The sequence below is a fragment of the Acomys russatus genome, chromosome 1 (assembly GCF_903995435.1).
Source record: "Acomys russatus chromosome 1, mAcoRus1.1, whole genome shotgun sequence".
Lineage (NCBI taxonomy): Eukaryota > Metazoa > Chordata > Mammalia > Rodentia > Muridae > Acomys > Acomys russatus.
Window position 1 is genome coordinate 93,777,638 of NC_067137.1, and position 20,240 is coordinate 93,797,877.

Here is a 20,240-nt window from a genome sequence, read left to right on the forward strand (position 1 = left end):
TGTTTTGTTTTGTTTTGTTTTTCCTTCAAGACAGGGTTTCTCTGTGTAACAGCCTTGGCTGCCCTGGAACTTGCTCTGTAGACCAAGCTGGCCTTGAACTCACAGGGATCTGCCTGCCTCTGTCTCCTGAGTGCTGGGATTACAGGGCTGCACCACTACTTGCCGGCAGCAGCTCATTCTTAACACTGGTTCCCTGAGAAGCTGCATGAATTTGGGGAGGGGAAATTGCAGACTATGTTACCCCACTGAACTGTGTGAGCATTTGCTGTCTTCCTGTCATATTTTATATTCCACCACTCCACAGACTATCTGAAATAACATCAACCAAAAAATAAAGTTATATTTGTCCAATAAATAACTACATATCCACTTAACTTTAGTTCCTTTTTGGGTGCTAGGGAGATTATAACATCTCCCGTCCTCACTCTAGCTGGCAATGAAAAGAAAGCAATCTGAGGCATCTGAGGTCATCTGCTCTTGGCTTACTTGGTTCTTCCCCCTGAGTCTGGTTGTGTTTGGGATCAGTAAGTCTTACTCAAAACAAGGCAGACCAAACTCAGTGTCACAAGCCCTCTGCCCTCCTCACTGTCGACCTGGCTACATTTTTAGAAGCCCTAATGAGCTGGATCATCTGCCTGAAATCAGCTCAGTTACTGGACGCTAAGAACAGAGTCCTTTAAGACGGTGACTCTGAACTGGGTGTGCTTCTGTCCTTCAGAGTTGCCTGGCAGTGTCTGAGACATCCTTGGTTACTACACCTGAGAGGTGTTCCTGCTTTATAGCAGGTGAAGACTAATGGTGCTGCTGACATCCCACACATTTCAGGGCACTTATGGCAGAGCCATGTCCAACCCAGAGTGTCAGCAATGTAGCGGCTTAGAAACCTAACTTGGGGAGATCTCAGAGAGCAGGTGCTCGTGGGTAACAAGAGGCTGAGGTGTGTGGCGGGGGGAGGTATTCTGAAGTGAAGATGTGGGCTGGGGTGTAGCCAGGGGTAGTGTGCTTGCCCAGCAAGTGCAAGGTGTGGGCTTGATCATCAGCACCAGGAAATAAGGACCCTGTGGGTAGAGAGTCCTTGAAATGAAGCTGTGGACCTTGCTAGGCCCATCTGAGGCCAGCCTACCTGTAGTAAACCGGAAGCAGCAGCTCCGGCTTCTTTATTTCCTTGGGTGGCAGGACGATCGGTTCACCCTCGAACTCTGCTGTCTCTTCTGCTTCCAGCTTTCTAAGGAGGTCCAGGTCGCTGTCTGAAGTGAGCTCATCCCGAATGTGGCTCCAGTCGTACTGCTGGTGCAGGAAGCTCTGCCATTTGTTGGGCGATTGCCCAGGCCTGGGTGGCCGTTTGTTCTGAATCCATCGCGACGTGCGCTTGTTCAGCTTCTCCAGCACGATGCTTTCCCAGTCTCGGGCCTCCTTCTCCCTGGGTGGGAGCCAGGTTTCCCTTTCTTCCAGACTCTCATCTGGAGAGGGTGACAGGTCTGGCATTTTTGTCTTCAACCGGGAGTTGCGGGCGTGAGGGGGAGGGGCTTTCTGGTCCAAGCCTTGAGGCTTTGGTTTCTTCTGCCTCCATTTAGAACCAGCAGAGCTTTGTGTCTTTGTAGAGTGCATGGTGTCTCCTGTAAAGAGGGCTGAGGTGTGCAGAGTCCTGGTGTCTACAGGTTTCTCAGTGTGGAACATCTTGGTCTGCCCAGGTGGTATGATGTCATCCGTGTTGTAGATGTGCTCAAAACTGTACTGCTCGAAAGGCATACTGGGTAATCCCCGCTGCCACTTCACGTCCTGAGAGAAGGAAAGGTTGGCGGCCGCCCTTTTCAAATACTGGTTCTTGAGTTGCTCACAGTGCCGTGGGCTGAAGTGGCAGACAGGTGGCACGCTGGAGACTGTGGTGCACCCCACCCTGCCCGTGGGTTTTGAGTGGAGGAAGACCATGCCCCATCCCAGCCGAGGGGGTTGTGGCTCAGGGCACCGAAAGGAGGAACTTCTTTTCTTTTTGTGCTTGCTCGTGTCTCCCTTCAGACTCTCCTGCCCACAGCAGACAAGAGGTGCAGGCACTGGAGACAGGGACAGTGGATACTCTAGGTGAGGAGGAACAGGAAGCCCATAGTGGAGCGAGGAGACCCTGGGAGTTTAGAGAGCAAAAAGAAGAACTAATGCAACATTCTGAATATTTCTGTCAGACCCTTGCTTCAGACTCTCTCGTGTGTCTTCAAAGCTCAGGCCTTACGAGAGAGATCGTGGCTTCTCAGCATCACCCCACATTTCTATTTAAATCTTTTTTTCACTTTTCTAATTAAACTCCTTTTAAGGAGCTGGGTAAAGCAGTACATGCCTGGTGTGTTGTCCTACCTACTAGGAGGCATGCGTCGGGTAGCAGGCTCGGGAGTTCCATGGCAGACCTGACTTTACAGAGAGCAAGTGCTGGCGGGGGGTGGGGGGGTGACTTTGTCTTGCTAAAGCTGGCTGGATCCCCTAGCAGTTCTCTGAGCATCCGTCTCACAGTCTCACAGTATAGCTTCCGCTCGTGCCCACTACATGAAATGGCCTTTCATCCAGACTTGACATAACTTGATCTATTATGACCTTTTATGGCCAGCTCAATACCTACTTGTCCCCACACATTTTCTTGACCAGGCTTCTTTGTCAGACTTCACTTACCAGGCAGTACTTAATCCTTATGCCACTGTGGCCTTGGGCGCCACCCTGTGAGCACCACTCCCATCATTCAACACGGGCCCTGGGACTTCCAGGGGCAAGCACTTCTCTTTTCCTCCCACCAACTCCTGTTCCTTCCTGAACTGCTCCAGCGAGCCAGCGGGCCAGCGAGCCACGGGGCCAGAGGACTCTTCCCTCTGCTCTCTCCCCCAGATCTGACTTCTCACACTATCCTCTGGGAATGAGACTTGACCTTGTGATGTTTCCTTCTGTCAGGGTCGTTTTATCTAGAATGTTTGCTTACAGGTCAGAGCCACTAACTTCTCTCAAATCAAGTTACATATGATTGTTTTTATATCTCTCCGGGATTTTATTTTCATGAAAACATTAGCTTGTTTCACAAGGGCATTTGATAGTTAAATAACTGGGCTAGACAAATTAGGGCAAAGGTAAAGGCTGGGCCACAAGGATGCATTTTTTTCCTGAAGGGCTGCCTGCTCTGACTGGTTGAAAATTAGCCACCAGCTGAGATTAACATTGGTGCTCTTCTAATGTGGGTGTGCTGGTCTAGTGAAATATTTCATGTTCTTACACATTAGTGTGAATCTTGCTTCTATGTCAGGAAGCATTTTGGCCCTGAGTATTTTATTTTTATTAGTTACATAATTTATCTTTGGGGGGGGGAATGCATATGCCAAAGTACACTTGTGGAAGCTAAGTTGGGAAGTGTAGGAGCCACCCTTGTCAACCTTGGAGGCAAGTGCTTTACCCACTGAGCTATCTCACCAACCTCCTAAACACATTAAAAACAGCATGAGGACAGGTTTCCCTCTCACCCATGTAGAGTAATTGAGGATATCCCCAGACATGCATTTTACCTGTGTAATAAGGAGTTTTGTGCAATGTAATCACAAAGAATACTATATTATCATCCATTTTAATCTATTCTCAAAGAACAGGTAATATCTGATATGATGGCTGACTGGGAAGAAAGGTGATTCCTGATAGGGTCTTTTTTTTTTTTTTAAGGTTTATTTATTTATTGTGTATACAGTGCTCTGCCTGCATATATACCTGCAGGCCAGAAGAGGGCACCAGATCTGATGATAGATGGTTGTGAGCCACCACGTGGTTGCTGGGAATTGAACTCAGGACCTTTGCAAGAGCAGACAGTGCTCTTAACCATTGAGCCATCTCTCCAGCCCATGATAGGATCTTTTCAAATGCTCCAGCCTGAAGGCTCAATCCTCACCGCACCCCCCCGTTCTGTGTGTGTGTGTGTCTGTGTCTGTGTGTCTGTCTGTCTATCTGTCTGTCTCCACTCCTTCCTTCTTCCCTTTATTGGACAGAGAACTGATAAGGAGCCATGCTGTGCTGTGGCCTCACAGCCCTTGCCCCTCACAGCTTTAAGAAGGTCCTACCTAGTACTTGCTTCTTGGCATGTAGCCTAGCCTAAACTAAATTATGTGGTATAGGATTTCCCACGACCCGTGAAAACCTATAAAAGTAAAGACTTTCCTTTGTTCCTGAGGAACTGAAGGGCCTCTCTCTCTCCTTCCAGGACTCCTATCAAGTTTATACTTAGTTGCTATCTCTGAATGCCATTCTACTGCAAAGAGGCTCTCTCCTAAAGTAGCACCTCTCCAGGTTTTGAAGGGAAAGATCTCTCTTACCAAGTCTCCACTGTGTTCTCTGTTATATGTCTCCTGTCTACTGTCCCACTTCAAGGCTGTACCATCCCTACCCCTCTGGCCAAGTCACTCTCTGAATAAAGCTTATTCTGAAAGGTAATTGGTCTTAGCTTCTGTATTAGTTCCTTTTCTATCGCTGTGATAAAACATGACGGTGGCAAATATAAAAGGAAACAATTGGGCTTATGGTTTCTGAGGGGTAAGAGTCGATCATGGTAGGCCATCATGGCAGCACACTGCAGGCATGTTGGCTGAACAGCAGGTGAAAGCTCACAAATGTAAAAGTACACACTGGAAGTAAAAAGACCCACTAGGGGTGGTGTGAGTTTTTCAAACCCTCAAAGTCCACTTCCAGTGACACACCTCCTCCCACAAAGCCACGCCTCCTAATCCTTCCCAAACAGTTCCACCAACTGGGGACAAAGTATTCAAGCATATGGGGGTTACCCTCATTCAAACCACCAGAGCCTCCTTTCCCCACACAAACCATCCACTCTGACCAGGCCACTTTCTGCTATAACATGGGGTGGCACAGAGGGTTTAATGCATGTCCTTTCCCTGTAAGAGGGGTTTCTGGTGAGATTTGGAGAAAATTGTAGGTTTACAGGTGGGAAGGAAGAAAGGCTTAAGCAGTTAATTGTGTTGGAATTCTTGTTTCTTGTTCAGTGAAAGGCTTCAACTAGACCCTTGGATGAGGCTCCTTTGTTCTTGTGTCGTGTTTCCTGTGTTCCACCCTGCTTCCATTATAAATGAAGCCTGGTTCATGGGGAGAGCAGGCTCTGGGAACCCCAGACTCTCCCTGGCTTGTTCCGAATTGCCCCTCTACCTTCTCTGCAAAATTTCCTTCCCTTCTCCCTTCTCAGACTCTGATTTTCATTTCTCATCACGATTCACATAGCTATACAGTTATCCGCAATAAACGCATCAGAAAATGTTATGAACTAAAGTTCCTGGAAAGGCCAGGTATGGTGGTGCACACCCTTAATCCCAGTCCTCAGGTCACCCACCCTGGACTACAAAGTGAGTCCAGAACAGCCAGGGCTATAAAACAGAAACCCTGTCGTTCCATGATTCACTGAGCCTTCTACAAGGCTGATTAACTGATTAGAATGATGGTCAAGAGTTTGGAATGTTGCAGGTCCAAAACCTAATTACAGTGACCTGGAGGTAGCAAGTGGTGGCGGTGGCGCACACCCTTAGTCCCAGCACTTGGGATACAGGTAGGCACATCTCAATGAGTTCCAGGCCAGACAGGGCTACACAATGAAACCCTGTCTTGAAAAACAAAACAACAATTTACCTAGGGCTATCTTTAGCTCTCTGAGCAGCCATTCCTTTCCCACCTTTATGTCTGATCTCACATCCTGTGACTACTGGGTGAAACCTTGTGAAATGATTAATTTAGCAGCCTGCTAGCTTTCCCCAACCTAAAAGCTAAGAGTGTCTGCCATGAGATAGCATCTGAGACCTATCCTAGAGGTGTCCCTGATCTACAGTAACCTCCACCTTATGTTCCCACCAAATGTACTTGAAAAGTCTCTTGATTTATTCTCTTTTTTTCCCCTACAAAACCTTCATGCAACTGCTACCTCATGGAAACTTTGTATTTGGAGAAACCTACATTCTCAGGTTATGGTTATTAATATTTGACTCCCGAATAAACTATCTCTTTTATTGCTTGGAAGTGAGAGCTGTCTCTTTCACTAACGCCATTAAACAGCCTGCTCTAATGCCTTCATCTTCCAGATTTCAAACCCCAGCCACAGCAAGAAGAGGCTTAACAAAGATCTCAGGTCTGGTAGATCGTCTGTGTGGATGCTGAGCCTTTCCCACAGCTCCAGTCTCCTCAGTGACCCCAGCCTGCCAGCCTGCCCGCTTTGTACAGCTGATGCTGATAAAGGCTTCTGGTCCTGCGAAAGCTGCAGTGGTTTGAAATTACCTTCCAAGTGGCATATCATCCGTCCTACAGTACAGTCTTAAAGAGAAGCCAGGCTCTGCGTCGTGGGCCTTCCTTGGCTCCTTAGGTTCTGAAGTTGTTGAACTGCATAGAGTGGTCACCAGGCAACCGATCTTCAGAACTCTGTCCATTCACAGAAGCTGTGGCTTCAGCTGGTTTCTTCCACTTGTTAAATTTCCTTCTTTGTAAACTGAGCTTTGAGAGAGTGTTTCATATTTGTTGATTGGCACCTCAACTGGATTTCCTACTCATCTGCTGTAACAAGCCCATCAAGGTCTAAAGAGCTTCCTATGACTACCTTCCCTCACCCCCATCCCCCACCCCCGGGGCGCTGACATCCTCCTGCCCAGAAAGCGTTAACCACAGAGCACCTGGAAAAGCAGCGCTGACATTTTCGAGGCAGGTAGAATCGGCGTGGAATGAAGCTGCCTCCCTGGCCTTTTTCATGCTGCTCCCATCCTCTCTGCTAGCATCCCTCCCCCAGGTCAACTCTGCCCTGAGTCCTGCCTGGCTGATGAGGTAATGACACCGTGTTTTGCTTTTGTTTACAAGTGCTGTCTTCAAATCTTGTATTTCAGATAGCTCAACTTCAAGCCTATGGAAACACTGGTCTTCAGGCATCTGCTTGGAAACTTAATTCACCCTGACAAGGGGAAGACTTGTAGGCCCAGCACTGTCTAGGTGACTCAGGCTGTGATGCTAATGTGTCACTGTCCTCCTCCTTCTTCAGTCTTATGCTTTTAAAATTAGTAGCCTTCACTTAGGACTCAGTGCTTTGTTAAATAATTTATGAAGTATGCTATGAATGACATTGCTGACACAGAGACACATTTCTAAGTCAATCCTTTTGAGTTAATAATCTTTCAGAGCAAAATAAATTAAAATTCCTTTTTTTCTTTTTTCATTTATTATTATTTTTTAAAATTTATTTATTTGTTATGGATACAGTATTCTTCCAGGGTGTATGCCTACAGGCCAGAAGAGAGCACCAGATCTCATTATAGATGAGCCCACCATCTGGTTGCTGAGAACTAAACTCAGAGCCAGTGATCTTAACCTCTGAGCCATCTCTCCAGCCCTATTTTTATTATTTTAAAGACAAGGTCTGTCTAAGTAGTCCTGGCTGTCCTGGTGCTCACTATGGAGCCCAGGCTGACCTTGAGCTTGTTTTAATTCTCCTGCCTTTCCTGGGATTACAGGTATGAGCCACAGGTATCTGGCTTTATTTTGTAGTTGTACTATTTCATTCTGAACATATAGTCTGGCTGCCTAACATGTCACAGTAAACATGGTTTGTGACCTTGGACTGTTACAAACACTGCTGCAACCACACACTCATGGGTACCATCTTTAGCACGTGAAGTCTTAGACTAAATGATAATCTGGAAATAAGCCAAGCTAAAGCAGACAGAGCTCTCCTGAATGAATGGTGGAACACAGAGAGGCCCACTGATGAGACTGCTGAAATGAAAGGGTTGTACAGATGCCATCCAGTTCTCTGCTCCCAGATTTCATGCTCCATTGTGGACTTATGCTGAGACAACATCATAATGTCGTTGACACGGTGGCATTGCCACAGTGTCACACTGGCAAGAACATAAGTCAGAGGAGGCTATTTGCCCAACAAGGATGGGTCTGGTCCATCTCAGGTCATGGTTTCAGAGGGCTCAGCCTGTGTTTTTTTCTGCTGTCTGGGCTCGGATGAGGCTGTGGGAGGCCACAAAGTAGCAACCTTCTGTCTCTGGCTTCTGCTTGCAATCTGAGCACTAGACAGTGCTCTGACCTTTGGATTTTCACAGTACAGTGAGAAGAGACGTCCTCTCTGGTTTTTTGTTTTTTAAGGAAGACTTGAAAAAGTATAAGATAAAATCTTGAAACCCAGTTGAACGTTCTCAAGAAATAAACAGAATGTGTGATGCATCAGTTCTGCTCCAGTTACTGATGAAAGAAAGAACAAACGCAGGCGAAGACTGGGAGGCTCGCAGTTGGGGGTTACCTTGGCTAAATTTTAAACTTTGTTTCAAGCAAAAACAAAAATAATATTTGATATCCAGTTTCAAAACACCATTGTCTCCTTCCGTAAGACACTATTAAAAGGCCCCAGCCTTGGAAAGCTAGGGCCTTAAATGGGGCATCTCACTCAGGTCCAGGTTCAAGGTGTGGCACTTTGGTTCCTACCTTTCTTTGTCCAGTTTCAAACATTCACCGAGGGTTAGTTCCTCACACTGCTCCATGGTAGTGAGGAAGGCATAGCCAGGCGAGTGCTTTTTATGTTCCCTTGTAGGGTTCCCAGCCTTCCAACTCCTTAAAGCAGGCACATTGTTCACAGGGCAGTGGACAAAGCCAGCCTCCCCCATCTGCTCTGGGGTGCAGGACATACAGCTGCCAGGTGGGGGGCAGCGCTGGAGCTCCCATGATACTGCAGCCACCACTCCCCCACCCCCAAGAGGACCAAGAGGGATTCAAAACCCGAGGGCGGTGGAGTACGTCTTTTAAACTTTAAAACATGGTGGAAGTCGGCGCGGTGGCTCATGCTTGTAATCTTAGCTATTCAGGGTGCTGAGACAGAAGAATGGTGATTTTAAAGCCAGCTTTGGAAACCTAGTGAGACCCAATCTCAAAATAAGGTACCTTAAAATGCTGGGGTTGTAGCTTAGCGGTGAGGCCCTGGCTGAGTCCCCAGGACAGCAGGGAAAGCAGGAAAATCAGCCCATCAATCAAAGCAAACAACCCCAAACACAGCAATCTGATAAACTTCCTTGAAATAAACATTTACACACATTCGTGACTAGTTAGTTAGAAGGTATTCCTGTGGTGCACACTTTTAATCCCAGCGCTCAGGAGAGGTGGGTCTCTGTGAGTTCTAGGCCAGGCTGATCTACATAGGGAGTTCCAGGACAGCCAAGGCAACAAAGGGAGACCTTGTCTCAAAAAAACTAAAATGAAAGAAGGAATTATATTTCTAGAGATAGAATTTTGAGTCAATATATATATTTTTTTCCAGGTTGCTAGGGGTGGCATCTGAGTGTATCTTCTAAATCCTCTCCTCAGTATAGGACATCACTGCATGATGCACTTAACGAACTTGAAGGCACGCATGCGCGGGGAGGGGGTCCAGCATTTCCATTTGCAGCTGTGTGAGCCTCAGCAAACCAGGCTGTGTGGAACTTGAGTTCCTCCCCCATAGGGCTCTTACTAGGATTAAGAGTCAGCTATCATTATTTACCTTGTTTAGTTCCTGGAGCTCTGTGCACAAGATAAGCTTGAAGAACCAATCCATAGTAGCCACACAAAAGTTACCTCAGCATTCTGTGACCAGTGCAGGGTGAGAGCATTTGAAAATAGGTAAAGAGCTTTGCCTGGGAAAGTTCTGGAGAGAAGCTGTGGTGGGTCTGCTTTTCTGGAACTGTGATAAAACTCTGACCGAAACCAACTGGTGCAGGAAGGGCTTATGTGGCATTCACTTCTGGATTACAGTCCGTCCCTGAGGGAAGTCAGGACAGGAACTCAAGTGGGAACCTGAAGGCAAGAACCACAGGGGAATACCGGCTTGTGTTCCTTCTGCTCAGACTCAGCCAGCTTTCTTTCCTTTAAAAAAAAAATTTTTTTTTTTTAATTTTGTTTATGTGCATGGATGTCTTGCCTGCATGTGCATGTCTCTGATCCCCTGGAGCTGGATTTACAGACAGCTGTGAGCTGCCTTATGGCTGGGAAAATGAACTCAAGTCCTTTGGAAGAAGAGCCTGTGCTTGTAATCACTGAGCTAAGTCTCCAGTCCCCAGCCAGCTTTCTTAAAAAACCCAGGACCACCTGTCCAGGGGTGGAACCTCCTCATCAGTGACACAGAGGCCAAAAGTGATAGCCGCGTTTCCTCAATTGGTGTTCCTTGCTCTAAGGTGTTTCCAGTTTGGGTCAAGTAAACAAAAACCAACACAGTACTCTTCTTGGAAGCAGAGACAAGTAGTTTCTATCATTGGAGGTCTCTGTAATACCAAAGATGTGCGATTATACTTGTTACTGAGGTTCAAGGACTTGGAAGAAAAAAAAAAATCCATCAGTGGTTGAAAACAGTATCTTACGATACAGTTGGGAAATGTGTAAAGTCTAGGATGAGTAGGAAATAGTGTTTGCCTAGGGGGCCGAAAGGAGAGCACACCGTAAAAAGGGACAACTATGATGTCATTCGGCTATTTTGACACGGGTATGGAATCCAGGTAAAAGGTCATCCAGCCCAAGAGATATTAAGTCCGCTGGACATGGGACTTACATGTAGGCTAAGCACGCGCAGAGAGGACGCAAAACATCCCGGTGCACACTTTTGAACGAACAGTCTTAAGATGAGTAACACGTGCCCATTACTCGAGAACGTGATGAAACTCAATTGCAATCTCACATTCTTGAGCCTGTAACCGTAAGAATTTGGCGACTGGATGTCACATCCCGTGAGAGGTCTTTTAAGAACGAGCCTTAGTCCAGCCCACTCTTCATGGGGCAAAGAGCACCTGAAAAACAGTCCTAGGAAGGGCCAGGGGCTCCGGTTGTAACAGCTGCCTTAGTCACAGTCTATCACCACTTTTGCTTTTGTTGTTTATCAGGCTCTGATCCTCCCAGCTTGCTGTAAGGATACTTAGACTGCAGGCAGGCAGCCTGCCGCTAGAGGATCTCTAACTGACCCACGGAACTGAGGGCTTGAAGTCTAGAGGCAAGATGGTGGCCTCGTCTCTCGCTGTCCTGCGGGGAAGCAGGTTGTGCCAATGGAGCTGGAAAAGCTGGGCGCGGCTGTTAGGGCCTTCGCCGCTCATCCGGGGTGGCCAGACAACTTGGGCGCGGACAAATGCGACGCTGAGCCTGGAGCCTGCGGGCCGCAGCTGCTGGGACGAGCCGCTGAGCATCTCCGTGCGCGGCCTGGCCCCCGAGCAGCCCGTCACGCTGCGCGCCGCCCTGCACGACGAGAAGGGCGCGCTCTTCAGCGCCCACGCGCGCTACCGCGCCGATGCCCACGGAGAGCTGGACCTGGCGCGCGCGCCCGCGCTGGGCGGCAGCTTCGCGGGGCTCGAGCCCATGGGGCTGCTCTGGGCCATGGAGCCCGACAGGCCTTTCTGGCGTCTGGTCAAGCGCGACGTGCAGACGCCCTTCGTGGTGGAGCTGGAGGTGCTGGAGGGACACGAGCCCGAGGGCGGGCGGCAGCTGGCGAAGGCGGTGCACGAGCGTCACTTCATGGCCCCTGGGGTGAGGCGCGTGCCCGTGCGCGAGGGCCGGGTGCGCGCCACGCTCTTCCTGCCTCCAGGTGAGCTGCCCTCCACCTTCCCTTTGATCAAAGTGCCCCTGTGATTTTTAAGTGGGGGGGTGTGGATGGGGGGAGTAGCTCCCAGTGATCTAGGACTAGACCAGGCCTCGTACAGTGTTGCTTTTTCCCTGAAGCTGGTCCTTCAATTCAGCTGCTAAGTTTAAGGGCATCATAAGAAAAGAGGAGAGACTCATAAAAAAAAGTCCGCAGTGTTACCAAACGCCTCCCCCCGCCACCCCAATTTTCTTTTAGAATTTTTTTTTCCTTGTGATGATGTGGGAGCTCAAATTAGGCAAACACGTTATTCCTGAGCCCAAGTTTCCAGTATTTTAAATTTGTCTTGGATTTTAGCTGTATGTGGAGGTCCCAGCAAATCAGGGAGGAGAATCAACAGGACTCCAAAGCAGCTATGGGTGAAACCATCAACTCCCAGGAGAAGCCACTTAGTATCATGACATTGAGAAAACCTTCACCAGGTTGGGCTGAGGAGGTGGCTCAGCTGGTAGAGTGCTTGGAGTAGCCGTGGGTCTCCCCCAGCACAGGATAAACTGGGCGAGATGCACAGCGCTGTAATCCCGGCAGGAGAACCTGAAGCTCTGGCCATTTTTGGCTACATAGCAATACTGGGTCACACCGGGGATATCTGATGGTCTGCCTCAAAACAAAACCAAAACAGTGGCCAAGTAGGCGAAATCAACAAAACATTTAATGACACTTACGAATGGTTACAGAGTAGTGCGTTCAAATGCATGGCAGTGCTAAGAAGGAACGCACAGTGCCTTCTGCCGTGTTAGTACTCGTCTACACCTGAGCAGGTGCCTGCCAGGTGTTTGCTGGGTTCTTGTTTAAATTGGCCGCGTGGAAGACAAGCCTCCTTATACAAATGGTATTAAAAAAATTGTTTAAGACATGAATTTATGCAGAATGCAGCCTTTTGGAGAATGCATTTGAGATTCGTGGGGTCTTCTAGCCAACCAGCCTCTGTTTTCCCTCATTTGCCCATTGCAGGGCTTCTGGTTCATCTGCAGCCTGCTGAGATTATGAGCGAAGTTGTTGCAAATGCTTACCTAAAAGTTTGTGTGTGAACGGAAAAAAAAAATTTTTTTTTTTTTTTTAATTTCTTTTGGTAAATAGGTGTGGGGTGACTGGGTCATGTGCTAAGGTAAGAAAAGGTTTGATTTTTGTGAGCAACCACACACTGCATTCTACAGACTGCATGGTTTTGTGTTAGACCAACCAACATCGTGTGATGGTTCTGGCTGCTGCATAGCTTCAGGGGCAGTTGGCACTATCAATTTTGGATCACAAAGGAGTTGTGTGTATGTGTGTGTGTATGTGAGGGGGGGTGAATGAGAGGGGGGGATCAAATCTAGTATGCCATACATGCTGGAGAGCACTCTATCCCTGTCCCTTAGTGTATGTTTATATTAAAAGTAACATATTCTTGGGGGCTGGAGAGATGGCTCAGGGGTTAAGAGCACTGTCTGCTCTTCCATAAGGCCTGAGTTCAATTTCCAGCAACCACATGGTGGCTCACAACCATCTATAGTGAGATCTAGTGCCCTCTTCTGTCATGCGGGCAGAGCACTGTATACATAATAAATAAATAAAAATTTTTTAAAAGTAACATACTGTTTTTTGTAAACGGCTGTGGAGCTTTGAGTCTTAGATACAGAGGGGCATGTGGGTGAAGAGGAAACTGTGGAGCTAGCCCAGGCCACTCCGGATGCCTGAAGCTAGGAGGTCTTTCAGCATTTTTATGATCAGTCAAAAATGTGCTCATCCTGAATTAAGCAGCAGATACCCCTCGATGCCACTGTGAAAATTTCAGTAATATTTAGGTTTGTTTTTGTTTTGTTTCTTCCCCAGAACCTGGGCCCTATCCTGGGATCATAGACCTTTTTGGAGTTGGAGGTGGCCTGCTAGAGTACCGGGCGAGTCTGCTGGCTGGGAAGGGCTTTGCCGTGATGGCTCTGGCTTATTATAACTACGACGACCTCCCCAAGAGCATGGAAGCCATGCACATGGAGTACTTTGAGGAAGCCGTGAACTACCTGCGTAGCCACCCTGAGGTCAGATCCCTATTGGACCTCCTCATCACGTGCTTGATTTCACAGAACGAGCCCATTCATGGCAGGCCCTCCCTGCTTCAGTACCCACTACCTTCTGTGCTCACCTCTTGGACATTTCTCTGTAATGTTGTATGAGGAGTGCCTGGAATTCTGAGTTCTAGTGTATTGTAGTGTTTCATAAAGAGCGCTAGCATGTTTAAAAACCCAGGTTTGACACAAGAAAGAAAAAAGGTAGGTAGGTAGGGCTATTGCCAGCCAGTGCTCATTTAAGTGATATGTTCAATACCTCTCTCCTGACTGTGCCCCTGTGTCCCTATGTCCCTGTTCCCCTGTGTCCCTCTGCCCCTGTGTTCCTGTGCCCCTGTGTTCCCTGTGCCCCCGTGCCCCTGTGCTCCTGTGCCCTTGTGCCCCCATGTCCTTGTGTCCCTGTGTCCCTGTGCCCTTGTGTCCCTGTGCCCCCATGTCCTTGTGTCCCTCTGTCCCCATGTCCTTGTGTCCCTGTGCCCTTGTGTCCCCATGCCCTTGTGTCCCTGTGCCCCTGTGTTCCCTGTGCCCTTGTACCCCCATGCCCTTGTGTCCCTGTGCCCCTATGTTCCCTGTGCCCCCATGTCCTTGTGTCCCTGTGCCCTTGTGTTCCCTGTGCCCCCGTACCCCTGTGTTCCCTGTGGGAACAGAGATAGAAACTCAGGCTTAACTGTGAAAGAAGAACTTGACAATCAATAGCAGAAGACCAGGGCATGCTGGGCTTTCTAGATTTAACATAGCACAGGCTGGGGTGGAAACAACCCTGGCTTGTTGTATAATTTTATAATCGGAATTTAATGTGGCCAGAAGCATCGGTGCTCTTAGAGAAGTGGAGCCAGTGTAGGATGCAGCTAGAGAGAAATTTGAGAATAGATTTTGCCAATTTTTTTAAAAAATTGAGATTGTGTGTGTGTGTGTGTGTACATGCAAGAACATTTGTGTTCGTGAGTGTGTGGAGGTCTGAGGACAACTTTGGGAAGTCAGTTCTGTCCTTCCACTTTTACGTGTGTTCCAAGACTCGAACTCAGGTCATTAGGCTTATGCAGTGACTAACTCACCATTGAGCCATCTCACCAGCCCATATTTCACCAATATCCATTTCTATGACTTTGGGGCATCTGTTTCCTCCTTTAATAGATAGGGTAATTACCACGTCACTGAATCCCTAGTTTTTCAGTGAGGGACAATGTTTCAGAGTTGCCGTGTTATAGAAGCCACAAGAAAAGAAAAACACTGCTGTGAGAGGTCAGCCAAAAGGCCTTTTGCTTATAGCCCAGAGGACACTGGGTTCCAGGGCAGGCACAGTCCTTGTGGATGGTGCCAACCCAAACCACCCAGAAGGCACTGAGGAGGGGATGGACGAAAGGACAGTACAACAGGGAAGCAGAGAGGAGAACAAAGTCATGACTAGCATGGCTGCGGGCACAGGGCTGGGAGGAAGTAGAAGAGGCCAGAGCAGGGATGACCTGAGCACACCCAGCAGAGAGAAGCTGAAAGGGGAGGAAGCTGGAAGAAAGCGTGGGAGGCCAGCCCTGGAGAAGGTTAGTGGACAGCACCCCAAACACAAGCAGAGGGTGACTGCTGAGATCACGTGGGGCATCTGAGAGCTCGTGCTGCCGTGGGAACAGGTGCGTTGTGGGTTGAGAAAATGAGGCATTCCTGCTGCAGCTTCTGCTTCCTCAGGGCAGTGTGAGAAGCTGACAGTGGAGCAGCATGTGGGGACCAGAGAGGCTGAGGGGGGAGGAGAGGATGTGAGGTGGTCCTCTGGAGAAGTGGAAAGCAAAACACCAGTGCTGTGTGGCAGGACAGATGGCCCCGCATCGGCGCTCACTCCTGTTAAGTGAAAAGTCAGTCAGCAGAGATGTGCGTGTTTCTTAGCTCCTGCTCAGGCCTGAAGAAAGTGAGCAGGTGATTTCACTAGCCCTTTTCTCAGCCCTAATGATGAAGGGAAGGGAAAGGAGTGCAGCGTGCTTGCGAGGGAGCACGGTGCTGATGAGGCACAGGCTCTCATGCGGAGGGGCTGGCGGGTGAGCATGGGCCATCTACAGTGAAGAAGAGACTGCGGAGGCTTCGGCAAGGTAGAAAGGAGCATCCCTAGAAGGCTAAGCAGGGCGGAGTAGAGATGGTGGCCAGACCATACAGTGCTTCAAAATGAGATTGTTTTTGAGCCTGAAACCACACCTTGCTAGATGTTTGGGTTACACAAATGAGAATGACTGGTCCCCGTGTGTTAGAGGAAACGGTCTCAGGCGGTTGAAAAGTCTGGGTGGTTGTTGCAGTCACCAAGAATGACGACAGAGAAGTTGTGAAAAGAAAGGTGTGTGGTAGGGGTGTGGTAGGGGTGTGGTAGGGGTGGTCCCAGGTTGTAATGCAGAGACGAGGTGGAGTCCAGATCGACTCTACTTCCTCCTTGCTTTCTGGCTATCACAGTCTTCCTGAATTAAGCCTCCATTTTTCATTTGTCCCTTTCTCAGGTAAAAGGACCAGGAATTGGGCTGCTTGGGATTTCCAAAGGAGGCGAACTTGGCCTTGCTATGGCCTCCTTCCTGGAGGGCATCACAGCTGCTGTGGTCATCAATGGCTCTGTGGCTGCTGTAGGGAACACCATATACTACAAGGACGAGACTATACCCCCTGTGACTATCCTGAGAGACAGGGTCAGAATGAGCAAAGACGGCCTCTTGGATGTTGTAGATGCCCTGCAAAGCCCTTTGGTAGAAGAGAAGAGCTTCATCCCCGTGGAGAGGTCTGACACCACCTTCCTGTTCCTCGTGGGTCAGGATGACCACAACTGGAAGAGCGAGTTCTATGCCAGTGAGATCTCCAAACGCTTACAGGCCCATGGGAAGGAGAAGCCCCAGGTCATCTGCTACCCGGAAGCAGGCCACTATATTGAGCCCCCTTACTTCCCACTGTACAAGGCCGGCCTGCACCTCCTGGTGGGTGCTAATATCACCTTTGGAGGGGAGCCTAAGCCTCATGCCATGGCCCAGTTGGATGCGTGGCAGCAACTCCAGACTTTCTTCCACAAGCAGTTGGGTAGTAAGAGTTAGGGGATGCCTCCTAAAATATAACCCACTATATGATGGTTTTAGAGACCCTCAGATGTATCATCAGAATGACAGCTCAGGTTAGTTTATTTGAAATATTCTAATTCTTTTAAAGTTTTTATGTTTTTGTTTTTGGTTTTTTGAGACAGGGTTTTTTTGTGTAGCCCAGGCAGTCCTAGAACTCATAGGTGTTGGGAATTAAAGGTGTGTGTCACCACAATCCACTTGGTTTTTTTCTTTGTATAATAAAATAGGTGCCTACAAAGGACTAAGGGTATAGCTCAGTGGCAATGCTTTGTCTTCCTTTCAAGCTGAGTTCATTCCCCAGTGCCATAAGATAGCCTAGAGATGAAAGCTTTCTAATAAAAATAGTGCCCACATTGGTGGTGAGATGGCTCAGTGGGTAAATGTGCTTCCTGCCAAGCCTGACGACTTGAGACCTCTACTCCCCAGGACCCATGTGGTGGAAGGAGAGAACCTATTCACACATACATACACACACACACTATATATATATATATATATTTAAAAATAGTGCCTACCTAAAAAGTGTTCTTTCTTTTATATCATTAATTAAAAAGGAGCCTTATAAGTAAATATTCTTATTAAAATAAAAATTAAATCATTTTTGACAAAACTATGGTGTCCTTTCAATTCTTAGGCCAATGTTATGGCTATCATCCTTCAAAAAGTGGCTTTGGGGTGACTTGGGGCCTCCTTTTCAGATACATAAGACATGCATAGGCAGCAGAGAAAAGTTTTTTGCACACATATCCAACAAGAACATTAATTTTACAAAATGACAAGAAAAGGACCCTCTTCGTGTGATGAGCTCTATGTCACGGGGCACATGGGGATGATGAGCATCTAGTCCAGGAAGCAACAGAGCAGATGGGAAAGGAAGCAGATTCAAGGAACCCCATGTTGTGTCACCCTCAGACCTGTCTGGGAGGCAAAGAAAAGAATGTGTGTGAGCAGACACTCTCATGCCCACACAGTTAGTGTGTAAGCAAACACTGTCATGCCCACATGTTCAGTGCGTGAGCAGACACTCATGCCCACATGTTTAGGCCACAGCAAGTGGCCAGCCAGTTATTGGTCATGAGCACAGGAGGAAGGATTTATTTACCATTGCCAGGGTCATGGCTGAGCCCCTAATAGCACAAGACAGACAGGGAAGAGAAAGCCATTAAAAACATTTAATTAAAAAAAATTTTTTTTTAACTCACACAATGTGTCCGTGCGTGTCTGTATGGGTGCCTGCAGAGGCCAGAAGACTTCAGTTCTCCTGGAGCTGGGATTACAGGTAGTCATGAGTCACCCAATATGAGAACCAAACTCTGCTCCTCTGAGATCAGTATACTCTCTTAACTGCTAATCTCTCCAGCCTCAGAAATGTGTTCAATAAAAGTGTTGCATGAGATGATTTCGTGGTAACAGGGACTGATTTCTAAGCCTGACCACCTGAGTTCAACCTCTGGAGCCCACATGGCGGAATGAGGGACCTGACTCCTGCAGCTTGTCCTCTGACCTTTGACCTTAACCTGAGCACCACAGCATGCACCCGCCCCTCCCCAATATACGAACAAAAAAAATTTTTTTTTAATTTAAAGTTGCATGATGAGAGCCCTCAGAAATTAAGATGCAGGTCTGGAGGGGTGGCTCACTTTGGGACTGGAGGGGTGGCAGTCGAGGCCGACTATGATCATCAAGCAGTCGTCCTCCATGCTTTCTGCTTCTGAGTCCTGCCTTGAGTTCCTGCTCTGAGTTCCCTCAGTGCTGGACCATGGCCTGGAAATGTCAACAAAATAAATTCTCTCTCCCCTAAGTTGTTTTTGGTTATAGTATTTGTCACAGTGACAAAATAAAACTAGAACATCGGTTGCCAGAAGATGGGCAGGTTAGTGGGAGAAGGGCATTAGCAGGGTCTAGTTATGGGGTGCTCTGTTAGACAGGAAGTAGAGATTCTTGGGTGTTGAAATTATTTTTATAAAACTGTGTTTGTTTCTTTTAGCTTATTTCTTTTTTTTAATATTTTATTTAATTTTAATTTATGTGCATGTGTTGGTGTAGGGGTGTCCGGTCTTGGAGTTACAGACAGCTGTGAGCTGCCATGTGGGTGCTGGGAATTGAACCAGGGTCCTCTGGAAGAGAAGGCAGTGCTCCCAACCACTGAGCCATCTCTCCAGCCCTTAGCTTATTTCTTAACCCGGCTATCACACAAATAATTGAGACTCTTGTATAATACAAGGCTTCATAAGACAATCTGAGCAGCTTAAGTCTGTTCTTAACCCTCTATGCTGTTTTGTCTTACTCCCAGAAAACATCACAGTGATACTTGCACTTTGTAGCTTTCCTTGGCTCCTGCTCCTTCCTCCAGATCTTCCTTGGACCTTTCCTGATGGCCTACTCCCCTTGACCCTGCCTCCCCTGGCTGGCAGGAAGTCCAGCCCTATTCTCTCCCCTGCTCATTGATTGGCTGTAAGCTGCTTTATTAACATAACAAGAGGATAATTGGGGAGCAGGGTTTATACAACATTTAGACAGAAAAATCAGAATTTAAACTACACAATAACTGTATGCCTATCCTTGGGTTCTGTAGCACAGTAGAATGGCAATAGTTTATTGCACAGATACTTTTTTTTTTTTTTTTTTTTGGTGCTGGAGATAATATTTTTGTTATTTTATGTGTAGGATGTTTTGCCTGCATGTGTATTTGTGACCAGCTGCACGCCTGGTATCTGTGAAGGACAGAAAAGGCCTGGATACCCTGGAACTTGACTTACAGATGATTGTAAACATCAGTGTGGTTGCTGGGAGAGCAGCCAATGTATTTAGGCACTGAGCCATCTCTCCAGTCCTGGTGTTGGAGATCAAACCCAGCATAAGCAAAGTATAGACTCTACCATCACACTCTTGAGGCGGGTTGAATAAGAATGGCCCTCATAGGATCATACATTCGAATGCTTAGTCATTAGGGAGTGGCACTACTTTGAAAGGATTAAGAGGTGTGTCCTTGTTGGAGTAGGTGTGACCTTGTTAGGGAAAGAATGTCACTGGGGGTGGGTTTTGAAGTTTTAAAAAACTCAATCCAGGCCCAGTGTCTCTTTTATTCCTGCTGCTTGCGTTTCCAGGTGTATAATTCTCAGCTTTTTCTCTAGCACCATGTCTGCCTATGGGCCACCATGCTCCCTGCCATGACGATAATAAAATAAGTCTCTGGAACTGAAAGTGTTAAGGCCTGCTTTTTCTGTAATATTATTGAAGCAATTGAATTTAGTATCCATTTTTTTTTGTTTGTTTGTTTGTTTATAAGGTAAAATTAAGTTAAAAATTTTTTTTTGGTTTTTTTAAGTTCAAAAAAATTTTAAAGAGTTTTATACACACACACACACACACACACACACACACACACACACACACACACACACAATGTTTTGCCTGCATGTACAACTACAAGCCAGAAGAGGACACCAGATCTCATTATCGATGGTTGTGAGGCCCCAT

At 47.5% G+C, this 20,240-nt stretch overlaps 2 protein-coding genes across 3 annotated transcripts in view; one reads left to right on the top strand and one right to left on the bottom strand.

The window, feature by feature from the left end:
* Positions 1 to 8,534, bottom strand: part of Heatr4 (HEAT repeat containing 4) — a 35,188-nt gene extending 26,654 nt beyond the window's left edge. Inside the window, 2 exon segments of the mRNA XM_051148325.1 lie at positions 1,124 to 2,119; positions 8,479 to 8,534. Of these exon segments, the coding sequence (XP_051004282.1) occupies positions 1,124 to 2,119; positions 8,479 to 8,534 (1,052 nt within the window).
* A 2,473-nt stretch (positions 8,535 to 11,007) lies between these two features.
* The window catches only part of LOC127191684 (acyl-coenzyme A thioesterase 1), a 103,550-nt gene continuing 94,317 nt past the window's right edge, over positions 11,008 to 20,240 (top strand). The window contains exons 1-3 of one of the 2 annotated variants that reach the window (XM_051148922.1): positions 11,008 to 11,587; positions 13,457 to 13,659; positions 16,158 to 16,824. In XM_051148922.1, coding sequence (XP_051004879.1) covers positions 11,008 to 11,587; positions 13,457 to 13,659; positions 16,158 to 16,736 — 1,362 coding nt within the window. In that variant the 3' untranslated portion in view covers positions 16,737 to 16,824. Of the gene's footprint in view, positions 11,588 to 13,456; positions 13,660 to 16,157; positions 16,825 to 20,240 lie in introns of those variants that run through there. The other variant, XM_051148913.1, reaches the window with a different exon arrangement.